Source organism: Xiphophorus hellerii, chromosome 1 (genome assembly GCF_003331165.1).
Source record: "Xiphophorus hellerii strain 12219 chromosome 1, Xiphophorus_hellerii-4.1, whole genome shotgun sequence".
In the NCBI taxonomy this organism is placed as follows: Eukaryota; Metazoa; Chordata; class Actinopteri; order Cyprinodontiformes; family Poeciliidae; genus Xiphophorus; species Xiphophorus hellerii.
The window spans coordinates 31,478,998-31,494,302 of NC_045672.1; the positions used below are offsets into that span (position 1 = coordinate 31,478,998).

The window sequence follows — 15,305 nt, forward strand, 5'->3', positions numbered from 1 at the left end:
AAAATACACTTGAATTGGAGTTGAATATATCAATTTATCATGGTTTCAATATAATTGGCTAAAAATAAATGTGGGTTCAAAAAAAACTAACAAAAAAAAAAATCAAGGAATTTTAAATATATAAAAGGTTTATTAGGTTGGCTAAGTATAAACATAGGAAATTTTGTGATTGGTGCCAAAGAAAAAGTATTTTTTTAAATAAAGCTTCTGTAAATTTGCATAAATTAACCAAAATTTAACTTAAGCAAAGTAAATTTTTGCTCAAGTTAAATTAACTGTGAATCTATCAACAGATCCACAGTTAATGTGGTGTTTTCGAAAGTTCATAACCTTATTTATGATATTTCTACAAGTTTATATACGGTATAAGAAATTCTACCAGGGACAAAAACAATTATTTTATGTTTCATCCTCATTTTCTCTGAAACTATAGCAGCTGCTGTGACATTTACATTTCTGATGGAGCCTAAAAACTGTTGGCTTTACTTTGATACTAAGATTATTGAAACAGTTTGTAATTGATGAGAAAAACAAAATTAGATTTGGGTGTAGGCCTGTCACGATAGCAAATTTTGCTGAGCGATTAATTGTCTCAAAAATTATTGCGATAAACGATAATATTGTTTGAAGACCTTTTTACACTGATTTAATGGAAATGATGTAATAATGCATGCGATTTCCTGCCAAAGATAGATACACTTTATTTTCAAAAGAACACTTAACACTGGAACTGATAAACAAAATAAACAAAACAACCAAAAACAAAAATAAAATGGATTCTCAGTCTCCATTAAAAAAAAACTCACTTGGAAAAAAAAAAAACTAAACAACATAAAGCCAAAGTGGAAATAAATACTGCATTCAACCAAAAGAGTGCAGATTATGAAGTCTGTATATTATGTTGCCCTTCAGTAATAATTAGATTTAAATAGAGAAGATGGGCACATCGACTACCTGATGCAATAATTCACACTACAGATTTTTTGCTCTTATTTTTCCCCATACAACAATCTTAAAACGTTGGTCTTTCTAAGATTGTGTGGTGTGTTACGGTAGATCATCGTTGCCGCTCCGATCTAAATCAGGGTTTTTCCCCGACTGGGATCTTAACGCAGCCTGTTGAATGTGACAGGCAGCCAATCAGAAAGCGCGGATTCTCCTCTGTGTTTTCTGAGGGGAAATTACGGAGGGGAATCCCAAACAGCTGACACGGCGCAACCCGAAGTCCAGCGGACATTGGAGATGATATGTGGAAACAACATTAATGTTTAATCAACATGCAAAGAATATAGAAATGACAAGAGGAGGAGTTGGAGCGAAATTGCTACCGCAGTTGATAAACCCGGTAACTTTTCAGCTGTTCTTCGTTAACGTGACGTAAATAGGTTATAATGATTTTCATTCAGTCAGGACTTTACGCTGACACTAGCCACATGCATTGCAGGTAGATTGTAGTAAAGCATTGATTAATGCCTGGTTTTAAAATTAGTTAACTGGACTTGTAGTCATTATTTTGTGCCCATTGTTGGACACCAGCAGGACCGAACCGATCGAACCGTTATACCTAGGATTTCTGTCGGCTAATGTGTGATCTGTCAGGTTTTGAAAATGAGCCGACAATCGGCTGACAGCTCTAAGATCGTGCAGTGGCGCTGGGCTTTACACTGAGGAAATGAGGAAGGGAGGAGTCAGTGGAGAGCACCAGAGTTGAGCCTTTTTTCATTCAGTCTCATTAGCTGAAAGAGAAAAAGGTCGGAAGAGACGATAGTGCCGATAATTAAAATGACGTCGATAGTTTTAATTTATCGTAGATTAATCGATTTATCGTTTATCGCGACAGGCCTATTTGGGTGTTACTTTAAATACATATTCAGGAAACACTGCAGCGTTAATAAAGAGCAAGCTTGGAGAAGGAATGACCTGGATGTTCTGGATGCGCAGGTCCAATACTTTGGTGACTGCAGTGACCGTGAAGTGAACATCCACACCAGAGAGCGTCACGAAAATGAGCTCCTCAGGCAGCTTGTTGACCAGAGAGACGCCCAGACCCTCCTCCAGGTTAACCAGCACCTGGCCGGAGACGTGGAGGCAGCGTCAGGAAAACAGAACTACCAGGCCGTATTACGGCCATCACAGATGGAACAGAAGCTTCCGCCATGAAACAAAAACATGTTCAGATTAACCTCAGAAATCCTTAGAAAAGACGATTACCGTACATTTCTGAACTGCAAAAGTGAAATGTTTGTGACAAAAAAACTCACAAATTTTGAGATTAATCATAAAATTTCAAGAAAAACATGAACATTTCTAAGCTCCAAAAGTTTTTTTTGAAACTTTGAAACTAATCTCAGAAATTTTCTAGAAAAAAAACTTGGAAATTTTCTGAGCTCCTTAAGAAGAAAATTTGCAACTTTCTGACATTTTCTGAGTTTCAAAAGTAAAACAATTTCAACTTCTGGAGATCAAACCCAAAATTTTTTCTAGAAGATTTCTGGGATTAATCTCAGGGTTTCTGCAGGAAACCCAGCCGGTCTGCAGCTGATGCAAAGCTCAACGTGCCTCCAGCTCCTGCGCCGCCTTCTCTTCTTCTTTGCTTGCGTCTTGTTCTACGCTGGAGGAGCTCCACAACATTCTCCTCTGACTGAAGTCACTGATCTGAAAACAGAAGCGATGTTTGCTCAGAGGCACAGTGGCAGTAGAACAGAGAGCTAGCAGCTGTTAGCACAGAAACTAGGGAAGTTATTAATTAACGAGTTAATATAAAGTTAATCTTATTGAATAGTTGATAAGCGGCCATTTTCTTGAAAACCTCAGTTATATGTTCATATACGGGACCTAATTTTAATCTAATAAACCATTAATTGACAGTTAATTATGAGATAATAATGAGACAATGAGATAACCTTTCACATTTAACATCTAATTTCCCTTTGGGGTTAATAAAGTGTTTTTGAATTTTCATTTCAATCTGGACTGATCTCTAAGAAAACAAACTGAAACTGAAGTCAATCTGAACTTAATCAGAAGTGGTTACATCATCTTCTTTCATACAAATAAAGTTCACCACTCCATTCTGTTCTCACATCGATTTATTTTACTATTAAACAAAGGAATTGGTCATTTTAAGAAGCTAGCAGGCTAACAGCTGGTTCCACAGCAGCCTGGTCCTTTCTGGGTTCTGGATTCACCTGGAGGACGCGGGTCGGTCCATCTGGCAGAACCTGGACCGACAGCACCCCTGATCCAGGTCTCATCTTCTGGTTGATGAACTGCTGCTCTGGACAGGGCTGATCCAGACCAGAATCCGGCCCCAGAACCACCTCCGCCCCGTCATACAGCCCCGCCACACCATTTTTCACCTGAGGGACAAAAGGTCAGATTTACTAACAGAGCTGGAGTATTGATGGAGACATGGCTTAGTTTCTGCGTACTTGTGATTGTTTTTGCCCAACTCTGGTTTATTGTTTCAGTCCCTTCAGGATTTCATGATCTTTTTCTTCTTGCAATAAAAATCAGTGATTTTGTGGCTCTACTTTAGAAATATTTCCCATATTTTCATGCTAATTTCCCCCACTCTGATGGAGAACATGCTGAGTGATAATAGGTAATAAAGTAATAAAACTGGGTTTAAAAATGTAATAAAAATAATGAAAACCTCATGACGTAATAAAGACTCAATCGTTTTGCGTTAAAAAGCATGTAGGTTAATGCTGAGGAACTTCATGTACTCGCTGCTAAATGTGGAGAAACAAGCTACTACTAAAAGAAAAACCCATTTATTTGCCGTCATCAGTGCTAACTAGCCTGAGCATTCATAACATGGTAACAGGGCTAAGCTCCGCCTCCTGGCTCTGATTGGCTGTTTCTAGTTAGCACTGAGAAAAGGCAAAGGAGATCAATCTTCACAGTTCGTCTTTCTCATAGCAAACTGTCACCAAATGGTGACAATTTTAACAAATATGTGAAAAAATATTCTTAATAAAAGTTACATGCTGCAGCTTTAAAGAGAGATGAGCTAAAATCAGAGGTAACAGAGGATGAGATGAGAGCAGCGACCTGAACCACCAGGCGGGGAAGGCTGCATGTCAGCATGCCTTCGCTGAAGTACCAGGTCTGGGTGATGCTGCGGCGCAAGTCGGGCCTCCTCAGCATCAACGGCTCAAACCTGCCAGGAAACAGGCGGTCAGAAAGACTCAGGTTCACCAGGCCACCACTCCATACAGCAGGCGGATCCAGAACCGGTACTTGTTATCGCTGACGGCAGCCAGCCCGGCGATGTCCAGAACCAGGGAGGTGTCCAGTGGTTGGGGCTGGGACGGCTTGCTCTGGGGGGGGGAGGAGCCTTCGTGGCACAGCTTGCCGGACCCGGTCATCCTCCACAGCTGGGACCGCTTCCCCGGCTCCTGCAGAACCAACACAACGATGCTGGACTTACCAGAGAAAATCACTTATGACTCTGTAACAAACAACCACCTGCAGCTTCATGACGTTTCATCCCGATTGTTGTTAAATTTAATTACATTTTCCTTTGGGATCAACAAAGGAAACCAACCACCTACCAGAATCTGTAGTTTCAACACATTTTCATGCTAAAACAAAAATTAGATCCTGTCATTTATTTAGCTTTTAAAGTCTGAACAAATTTTTTTATTGATTATAATTATTTATGGCAACCATTTCTGTGGTGGTCTGGCTTTAAATGTGAAGGAAGAAAGGATGGATGGATGATTCCAGATTCTTCCAGTCCCCCCTTTACCTTCCCTCTCTCACCTTTTTCCTGAGGATGACCCGTTGGGTTTTTGGGTCCACGTCCAGAACCAACTCTGCGCTGCTCCCCAGCCGCTGTTTCCCATCCTTTCTCCACTCCAGGTTCCTGCTCCAACAGAACGACTCAGCAGTTAGTTCAACAGTTAGCTCAGCAGATGACTTAGCAGTTAGCTCAGTGGTTACTTTAGCGGTTAGCTTAGCAGTAAGCTCAACAACTAGTTTAAAGCTGCTAGCTCAGCGGTCTGGTTGGCGCTGTGAAGGAGAGGCGGGTCGTACGGGGAGAAGGTGTGCGTGGCGGCGATGTAGATGAAGTTCTCGTAGTACAGCTTGTTGTATTCCCTGAAGAAGTTCATGTCGGCCGTGACCTCGGACGACCCCGCCCCCTTCACGATCAGGGTGATGCACGGCGGCAGCGTGGGCTCGTCGCAGGCGTAGTCCATCACCGACCCGGCCTTCACCTCGGACTTCAGCCGCAGGTCGGCCACACCCTGCTGCCAGAACTGGATCGGAACCTGAAGGTCAAACATCAGGTCGTTAACAGCTCCGTCTGATAGTTGTTATAAAAACATGTTTACTTTATAGACCCTTAAGATGAATCCCTCAAATCATAAACTCTGTTGTTTTGTGTCACTTGCAGTAATTCAGAAAAACTTTTTTAAAAACTACAACTGTATGTTTCCTGTTAATGTCCTTTTGAGGAACGTTTTCATTATAGTACCATTGATCTATGGCCTCCATTTTGTACCTGTTTATTTTGAATTTGTTATGTGATTTGTATATGGGGGCTGCACAGTGACGCAGTTTGTAGCTCTGCTGCCTTGCAGCAAGAAGGTCCTGGGTTCGATTCTCGGCCCTGGGTCTTTCTGCATGGAGTTTGCATGTTCTCCCTGTGCATGGTGGGTTCTCTCCAGGTTCTCTGGCTTCCTCCCACAGTCCAAAAACATGACTGTCAGGTTAATTGGTCTCTCTAAATTCTCCCTACGTGTGTGTGTGTGTGTGTGTGTGTGTGTGTGTGTGCGTGTGTGTCTGGTTGTTGTCTGTGTTGCCCTGTGACAGACTGGCGACCTGTCCAGGTGACCCCGCCTCTCGCCCGGAACGTTAGCTGGAGAGGCAGCAGTTCCTCCTGACCCCACCAGGGACCAGGGTGTTAGAAAATGGATGGATGGATCTGTGTATGTTATGTATTTTATGTTTTTCATGTAAGGAACTGATCCAAATACAAGAAAGAAAGAATTAGTTCAAAATAGAGCAGCTCGTCTTTCTCAGAATCGTTCCAGATAAAAATATTATCAGGATGCACAAAGCGTTAGGTCGGCCTTTGGTTAAAAATAAGGTTGAAATGGACCATTTATGCTTTTTCAGAAATATTTTCTTTTTCCTCCCCTCCAGGGGGTCTTTTTGTGGGCTCTAGTGTCCCTTAAATGAAAGTAGGCTGACAGGAAAGGGGGAAGACATGCGGCAAATATCGCCTGGTCCAGGAATCGATCCCGCGACAGCCGGGTCGAGGACACAAGGCCTCCAAGCGTGGGTCGCGCTGTCCCCTACGTCACTGGTCCCCAACCTTTTTATTACCGCGGACCGGTCAAGACTTGGCAATTTTGCTGCGGCCCGGTGGGATGGGGATGGGGGGCCGTCAGATAATGCTTCTTCATGTTGGGTGTTCCCGCTAAAGCCTTTTGTTTTATTTTGCCCCGATTTTTCCTTTACGACAATCTTACATCGTCCTGCAGTGTGCGGTGTGTTACGTGGTGTGTTGAATACGCTCGATCTACAATCGGACATAATCAACATTGTCTTGGCCCGATTTATCCAGCCCGTGGGGTTTTTACTGACTGGGAGCGAGAAGGCAGCTGTTGAATGTGACAGGTAGCCAATCAGAAAGCGCGGTGACGTAAACACGGAGAGGAATCCTGAACAGTTGTCATGGCAACTGAGAGTCCGGTGGACATCAGGGGTGATATGTGGAAATGTTTATTACAATATGTAATGGTCATTATTATATACGTTTACTATATGTAGTTATGTTTATTCAGTTAAAAATGTTAACTACAAACAAACACAACTCACCTCCAAATCATAGAGCTGCAAACAGAGCGGCTGCTCCGCCATCTTTTATCAAACGCCTTTTCTTTTTTATCGCTTAAAATGAGCCACAAACTATCACTGCTGCTTCTACATCGTCATCCGGGTTTGATTATTCTAAATTCATGTTTGGTATGTTGGGGTTTTACTGGATTTTCTTCTGGAACCGGGATGTTGGTGACTGGAACTGGTTCTGTGGTGTGTTGCTCCTGCCGTGTGGCTGGACTCACGAACCGACCGAACCTGTTGGACTTTTATCGGCTCTGTGGTCACAGAGGTTTGGAAAATCGGCCGACAATCCTTAAATCCTGCCGTGTGAACCAGACCTAAAAGTCACAAGCTCTACTCCTCTCATCTGCCCTAACGGTCTCTGACTCTGGTCGCTATGGCAACATTTACATATCCCTTCAAAATAAGATACAGATGCGCCACAAAAACAAACATTTTACTTTCGTGAAAATTTTAACTCATGATAACGACTAATGGAGCCCTGAGCTTGTTTCTCTACAACCAGACGGTCCATCTGGGAGAGATGAGAGACAATGACAGTGTTACTGATGCTCAGGGTTCTTGGTCTCCAGAGGAGAAGCAGTTTGAAGCTTCATTGCCTCATTAACGAGCCGGTCAGCATATCATGCAGCGCCCTGCGTTTTATTCACAGGTATTATCAGTGGTGGGCACACTTCAGCTAGTTTGCTAACAGCTAAGCTAACTTTCTTTTAGCGCTTAGCGCTAACTTTGAAAATGTTTAGCACACATAGCTTCCCCTAAATACATTTTTCTGAATAAATTCTAAAGTGCTAATTAACCTGGCTGTTTTGTAAGCTAAACGGCGGCGGCGTACCTCGGACATGTTGTCGATGCGTAGAGGTGGAGGCAGCTGATCTGTGTCCGTGAAGGAAATCAGGTAGGTGACTCCTTTAAGGCTGATCTCGGTCCGCAGGAAGAAACACTTCCCCAGCGTGTCTCTGTTCACAGCAACACATCCTCAGTCAGGAGGAGGGAAACTAGCATGGACCACCACTAGCAGCAGTTTATTTAAAAGCTTGGTAATTCTCCAGAAAAAAACGACTGTCCTGCAAGAGTTTAGGCAGGTCAATAAGCCATTTTTTATTCATCAACTCACTCACTTATTGGTTACCTAGCAACAACCTGTTGAGTAACTTGCGAAGCAACGGCTTTGCAAGTGAAGTGAGCAAACGAGTAGAACAGCTGAACAGAATCTGCAGAAACCAAACAGTCGCGTTCACCTCATGTTGACGTGGAAGGACTTTGGTTTGTTGACCTCGAAGCCCCCGGACCACGTGCAGTCGGGGACGTCCATGAGGCGAACACACAGCAGCTGGTCGTAGTCGTTTCGTGGCCAGTGGAAAACCACGCTGGAGCCCGGCAGTGTGGAAATGTACCCCTCAGGGTTGGAGGCGCCCTAGAATGTAGCATTTTTTGTTGGTGTATAATTGATGAAAAAGTTCGTTTTTATCACTTTTTAGAGCCTGTTTGAGTTTTCTACGGTGGCTGACAGGTTCAAAATGTGCAGCAAACAAAAAAACAAACAAATGCAGCAGAAAAACTTTGTAAATGAAAAGCAACAGCAGGAAATAGGAGCAAGACGGAAAACGCTGCAAAATCGCTCCACAAAACTGAAGTCCTCCAGACCACTAGGGGGAGTCTGGAGTCTAATATTAAAAATATAATGCATATTTTCTTCTGGACATCCTGCTAAATCATGGCATCCATTATTCACTGAGCGTTTGCTCCCATCTGATCAACTCCCTCTGGTGGTCTGGAGGACTTGTAGAGTTTGGAGCATTTTGCACTTGCTGCTTTTCCTATTCGCATAGTTTTCCAGTTTGCTTCTATTTTCTGTGATTGTAGCTTTTTTGTGTTTGTGTGTTTTTGAGCTTGTACCTGTTGGCCACCACAGTAAATAATAAACATCATACAGCATGCTTTCACTAACATCCTATCTGGCCTCTTCACGTTGGACAGAAGGACTCAGCTCAGTGTTTGTTAGGAAAAGGAGAGATTTCAGGAAAATGGGTTGAATCTAATGATTTACCTAACATACCATCACTGGAATTTAAGCAACTTTAAGAAAAAAAATCCCAATTTTATATCACATTTTCCAGTTAAACTCTACAACAAGGAGAACTACTAGTCAGTTTCTCACCTTTCCTCTTGCAAACTCTCTCTGAGCGAAGGCCAGTTTGTGTGTTGAGTGGTTATCCAGCAGGTAGCGGGGGGCAAAGGTCACTATGTGGGTGTCTCTGTAGATTCCTTTCCCTTTACGCACGTCAATTCCTGCAAGAACGATTGAGGAAACGGTCACTGCTGGGTTTTAGTAATATTTCTACATTTAAAATTCACTCATCTGTTGCAGCAGAGTTCAGAGACCCAAGCTACATGCATAAAGAGTTGGGACGATTATTCGTGATGAATCCATTTTTGAAGTAATCGTCAACTAATTTAGTAGTGAGTTAAGTGGCGTATAAAAACTCAACAAGGTCATTTGCTGAAAGAACAGCACAGTAATTAAGCCAAAACTGTACAAATATACACATATTTTGGAATTAAAATGAAAAACCTTCCTTGTCTGTAAATATGTTCTATCCAAAACTCCTCAAGTGCCATTTTTTATTTTCACCCGATTCAAAATAAATGTAAAGTAAATCTCCTACTTTGCACCTTTTCTGTCCAACTTTCAGTAAAACTAAAAATCCATCACCAGATCAGCCGTACACTGAACTGATGTTGAATCAAACAGAAAGGACTGAGTGATTTATAGCTGCAGATGCATCTTTTGCTACAAATGATCCAGTCTTCACTGAAAAAATGCTGCTGTTGCATTTAGTCAATAAAAGATGCATTTACTAATTTATAAAAAGTGATTAAATTATTTGTATATTTTCCCAAATAATTTAAGTGAGTAAGCCTAAAATCTGCAAAATGTGACAGTATTTTCACTTAATCTCAAGACAAATGAACAGAATAATCAGTTACTATTTGTTGGCTCCCTACATGCATGCTGCATGCTGCAGTCTGAGTAACAGAATGGAAATCCATTGATTATGTATCAGTCTGATTACATCACAGAACGTGAACAGGTCATGTTGCCTCATGCTGAAGAGGATAAATCCTGAAATTGGGGACTTAACGAGTGAATAACCCCAAACAAACCATCGTGTTGGAGATAAACTCATATTTTTTAAACTCCCTGCTATCGTTTTCAACACAAATGTCCATCTTTAGCTTTAAGACAGCTTTCATTCGTCTCTGATCTTAAATCTGACTCAGAGCATCTTGCCTATGTTGTAGACGAGTCCCGGTTTGTTCCCCGGCTGGGTGACGTTCAGGGCTCGGACTCCGCTCCCTCCATCCAGGGAGAAGCGTTGGCACCAACCGGGAACCCCGTCTGTGTGGATCCCTTTCCCAATCCGCATCGTGCACCTGGAGTAAAGACGAGGAGGAATGAAAGAAAACCCGGTTCTTCTGGAAGCAAAGAGCGGAGTTGGCGCCTTACATGAAGGGCTGCTCCTTGTCTGTGTAGCAGAACAGTAAAGGGCTGAGGCTGCGGGCCAATTCATGCTCCCTGAACTGCCCCGCCGCGTCGGTTTTGGTGTTGTCCTGACGGAAAATCAACGGCAGACCTGAGGAACCAAAGAGGATTCAGTGCCACAGGGAAATGATTAGTTCAGCTAAATCTTTCACATGCAGATACAAGAACCGAACGTGGCGCAGATGCTCCCAGGGACTTTTTTGAAAAAGAAAAAACACATTGATACTGAAAAATTCAAGATGGCCACTATGGTTGTCAAGAAAAATTCATTTCTCCACTATATTTGCCAATAATTATGAAAGACGAATACTCTTTGTGTAAAATCAATTCTTGGACCCATAGAAATCACAATTACTTATTATTTTTGGATTTTTCAAGACTTTCAAGATTATTATTTTTTCTCCATGACTTGGTTGTCATAGAAAAAAAAATTTCACTAAAATTGCCAATTAGATTAATGTGTTTGATGTCAAATCTACATATTTTGAACCATAGAAATCATACATATTTCCTTGAGCTATAGTTTCCTCTTTCTGATGGACATTTTCAAAATGGCCGCCAAAGTTATAATGATGAATGTATGTTTTACTACAATCTGCAGTGAAGGTAATTTTATTTATATAGCACATTTTCAGGCAATACAAAGTGCTTTACAGGAATTAAAAGGAAGGACAAGCAAAATAACAAACCAAAGAAAAAGCAAAAGAAGAAAAGCTAATAATGTTGATCCAAAGTAAATAAACTATATACTCTTATTCAGGGTTGGTAGATAAGTATAAGTTAGTGTCCTCTGGTCAAATTCCTTTTCTGGTTTGGAAGAATAGGAGTCTAAAAAGTAGTTGCTAAGGTAGTTTTTCTGGATTCCAAGTTCTAGTCCCTGTTCTGGGTTGCTAAATCAGTGTAAGTAAGCAAGTAAGTAAGTATCTTCTAGATGCTAGATATGTATAAGTATTTTCTGGTCTTTCTAAGTGTGCTCTAAATTTGTAACAGTAATGAGTACTCCACAGTTTCTAAGTAATAATACAAACTAAGTGTTCCTGTTCTGGAAGAATTTTTTCTGGATTTTAACTTTGTTCTAATTCCTTTTCTGGGTTGCAATAATAGGAGTCTCTCTGCATCTAAATAGTGAGTAATTATTGCCGGTAGTGAGCACGGCTAACCACGTAGTTAGGTTCACTAAGCTAATTCACTAAACAAGAATCTTAGCTCTGCTAACGCTAAACCAATAAACACACAAAAAAATTACTGGAAGCAATGCTAAATCACTAAAAGCATAAACATTTGTTGTATATAATGCTAAATTGCTAATTATAAAAAATAACTACAGCTAATGCTAAACTGCTCAACACATTTTACAAAAACTAGCAGAAGTTAAAGTATTAAACTTAAAGACAACATTTTTTAGCAGAAGCTAATGCTGTACCTGCAGAAAAATTACTGGAAGCTAATTCTAAACTGCTAGGCACATTACAAAAATTAGCAGAAGATAATGCTATAGACAAAAATTATTTCCTACTGTTTATTCTATTTGCTACACGTAAAAAAATTATCTGAAGCTAACGCTGCATCGCTAAAAACAAAAAATTACTGGAAGCTAACGCTAACAATTAAGAGGACTATCACTCTGTCTCAAATCTTTGGCTTTTTTCAGTTGATGTTGAAAACATATGATGTCACATGAAGTTCATGAAAGTCATGACAATGGGTAACATTTTATGAAAGTAAATGGTTTAAAAGGCTCAAGAACGGCGGCCATTTTGCGTATACAGGGAAATATAAATTTTTTATGCTTGTATCCACATTTGAAAGCTATTTACAGTAACGTTCTGCATTATTTAGGTAAATGAATCAGCAGACTAAAACCTAAATCTGAGGATTACCGGTCTTGTTGATGAGCCAGTAGGGAGCAGAGATCAGGATCTTCAGCGCTCCTTTTGCTCTCTGGACGATGCGGACGGTGAGATTCAGCTGCTGCTTGTTGGTGTCATACAGCCTCATGTCCACCATGTAGTTCTGAGTGCCAGGAAGAATCACCAGCTCTTTGCAGTTGGGGAAATTCTCCACATGGACTCCTGCAAACACATCGGGCCCAGCATGAGGACAGGGGCGGTTGTTGGGGGCTAAAGACCAACCAGAGAGCGAGTTTCCCCACCCAGCTCTATGTTCTGGGACGTGTCAGCAGAGTGAAGCACCGCCTCATCTCTCGGCTTCAGAAAGCCTTTGATGTTGGTTCCTTTGATATAGAAGTTGAGGTCACAGGGCAGCAGGTTGGTCAGCACCACGGTGGGCAGCAGGTAGATGGTGTGACCCGGCTGCCGGTAGATATACTGGGTGCCGCCGGAAACCTGCGGCTTCGCCGGCTGCTGATCTGGAAAGTTCTCCTTCTTGATGACCACACAGAATCTGCAGAAATCAGAATATTTTTATTACAGCTAATAAATACCAGGAATGGTTCTGGGGGTGGCTAGAAGAAAATGGTGCATTTCAGGGTCTCTGCAGGTTTCACCAACTCAAATTTAAGGCTTTTAGAGACCAGTATGAATTAAATTTAAGAACTATATCACTACAGAATTGTAGAAAAGAAAATCAAGCATTTCATGTAGTAGTAGAATCAAGTTTTTTTCACAGAGCGCACATAACATTGTTTGGGTTGGCAACAGACCTGGTGACAAATTCACACTTATTCACGACAGATGCAAAAAAGCTCGCTAGTTAACTAGCAAGGGTGTTTTAGCAGCTAGTTAGCAGAAGCCTCAACCACTTCCAAGTCACTGGACACAATGAAGACATCTGTGTGCAGCGCAAACTTTTTCCTTACAGAAAAGTCTGTGAGAAAGACAATCTATGTAGAATATACAAGATTAAATAGTCCCGCCGTAACAAAATTTTATAGATGAGATTAACAGTCAACTTATATTTTTCAATTAATTTAAAGAGGCTGTATTTTGCGTTTTCCAGGAAACATTTTATAGCACAATCAAGGAACCATGTTACTTTCAATCTATATAAAAAAGTTATATATATCAAATACAGGAGTCGTGTTAACGGAATATTTTTCATATTTGACCGTTTTTTTTAAACAATGGAAACATTTAAAGCTGTTGACCATTTGGCAGGTTATAATTCACACCCCTGACTGGTGCAAATGGGCAGACATTATAGACTTTACACAAAGAGTTCACCGCAGAATCAATCAATAAAAAATCCTCTCTGAATATCATCTCATGGGTACTGAACTAAATGCGTCTCTCTGACCGGGAGCTGACAGCGTGTTGGAGGGTTATGGACCGGACGCTTTGGGGTTTCTGGTTCACAAGCGAATCCCAAACCTTTGGTTGAAATGGCGCCTTTAATTCCAGTCTCCATTACACACAGAACAAAGAAAACTAAAGAGAATGCAATGTTGAGCTAATCCATTTATAGTCTAGATCAGGGGTCTCAAACTCCAGTCCTCGAGGGCCGCAGTCCTGCAACTTTTAGATGTGCCTCTGCCTCACCACACCTGAACAGAATAATTAGGTCATTAAGGCTCTGAAAAACTGATCTACACAAGGAGGAGGTAATTAAGCCATTTCATTCCAGTGCTTTGTACCTGTGGCACATCTAAAAACTGCAGGACTGCGGCCCTCGAGGCCTGGAGTTTGAGACCCCTGGTCTAAACAGAGGAGTGGCAGTTTATCTTGAGGAAACAAAACTAAAACAGACGCGACTCCGCCACTGCAAAGTATTAAACTTAATTCATCCTGTGGTTTTAACAAATGGCGCTGGAAGACGTTCTGCGCCCAGAAGGAGATGCAACAGTCCTACCAACATGGCCGCTGTGCAGCCCCCAGCTGAATGGTTGCCATGGAAATTAAAGGATTTCTTAAACATGTATGAAGAATCAAAGCAACACTCCGGGTATATTTTTGATGAGGGAATAACATTATAAAATAATGTAAAGCTACAAGAAGTTGATTTTACATAATGCTGCCCCTTTAAAACTTTAAATACATGATTTTACTTTTTAAGGCTGCGTGAACACCCAGCATTTACCTGAAGTTGAGTTTGTTTGACTCATCAACATCAGCTGACTGGCAGTCCCTCTTGCTGCTTTTAGCCTCTCCATGTCGCTCCACGCTGGTCCAGTAGATCGGAACCTTGCAGAAGAACAGACCCATGCCTTGAGGCCGGGCCTGCAGCCGCCAGGAGGTCAGGTGGAGGGGGATGGCTAACGACTGGCCAGACAGGATGGGAGGCAGCACCACCGGCTCTGTCCAAAAAAACAGAAAATAAATACAGATTTTAAAACCATTCTGCATCTGATTCTCCCAGCAGGATGTGAAGGAGTAGTCTCACTGTCGTGTACAGAGGGGCTATCCAGCCGGATCTCCATCTGGACATCCAGGCGATTCTTCACCATCAGGGCCGAGCGCACGGTGATGACCTTCCGGGCGCTGCCCTCCATGGTGATGGCGAACACCACCCTGACAGGGGGCAGCTCTGAGAACTGTGGGAGAAACGATCACAGAGTAAAATCTTCTCACAGTAGAAAACATTGCTTTGTATCGAGTCAGGAAAATGACAAAAAAATCTGAAACGGGGATGCAATGTTGGATAATGCTGTGTTTTGATTGTTGATTCTATGTTGCATTGTGTTTCTGTGTTTGTAATGATGTAAAGCACTTTGAAATGCCTTGCTGCTGAAATGTGCTATACAAATAAAATTTGATTGATTGATTGATTGATTGATAAAGTCTGAGGGTATAGCATTTCACAGGTCAGTAAAAGTTTTCATTTAAAAAATGTCAAGAAAGTAGGAAGTAGGTCAGTTATGCTAGCTTGACTATGACAACCTTAACATGTGGATATGCTGTAGAATTCTTTTACTTTTTCAGGATGTTTTTGGTTAACGAACGTA

The 15,305-nt window shown here is 41.6% G+C and overlaps 1 protein-coding gene across 4 annotated transcripts in view; it reads right to left on the bottom strand.

Annotated features, from left to right (window-relative positions):
- The window catches only part of vps13d (vacuolar protein sorting 13 homolog D), a 65,045-nt gene that overhangs the window by 7,553 nt on the left and 42,187 nt on the right, over nucleotides 1–15,305 (bottom strand). For all 4 annotated transcript variants that reach the window (XM_032566376.1, XM_032566384.1, XM_032566358.1 and 1 more), the window contains 16 exons: nucleotides 14,744–14,894; nucleotides 14,441–14,657; nucleotides 12,558–12,808; nucleotides 12,286–12,477; nucleotides 10,370–10,496; nucleotides 10,154–10,296; nucleotides 9,020–9,150; nucleotides 8,100–8,275; nucleotides 7,694–7,817; nucleotides 5,044–5,279; nucleotides 4,771–4,873; nucleotides 4,246–4,403; nucleotides 4,057–4,165; nucleotides 3,189–3,359; nucleotides 2,560–2,655; nucleotides 1,921–2,070 (listed from right to left, as the gene is read on the bottom strand). In XM_032566376.1, coding sequence (XP_032422267.1) covers nucleotides 1,921–2,070; nucleotides 2,560–2,655; nucleotides 3,189–3,359; nucleotides 4,057–4,165; nucleotides 4,246–4,403; nucleotides 4,771–4,873; nucleotides 5,044–5,279; nucleotides 7,694–7,817; nucleotides 8,100–8,275; nucleotides 9,020–9,150; nucleotides 10,154–10,296; nucleotides 10,370–10,496; nucleotides 12,286–12,477; nucleotides 12,558–12,808; nucleotides 14,441–14,657; nucleotides 14,744–14,894 — 2,535 coding nt within the window. The remainder of the gene's footprint in view (nucleotides 1–1,920; nucleotides 2,071–2,559; nucleotides 2,656–3,188; nucleotides 3,360–4,056; nucleotides 4,166–4,245; nucleotides 4,404–4,770; nucleotides 4,874–5,043; nucleotides 5,280–7,693; nucleotides 7,818–8,099; nucleotides 8,276–9,019; nucleotides 9,151–10,153; nucleotides 10,297–10,369; nucleotides 10,497–12,285; nucleotides 12,478–12,557; nucleotides 12,809–14,440; nucleotides 14,658–14,743; nucleotides 14,895–15,305) is intronic.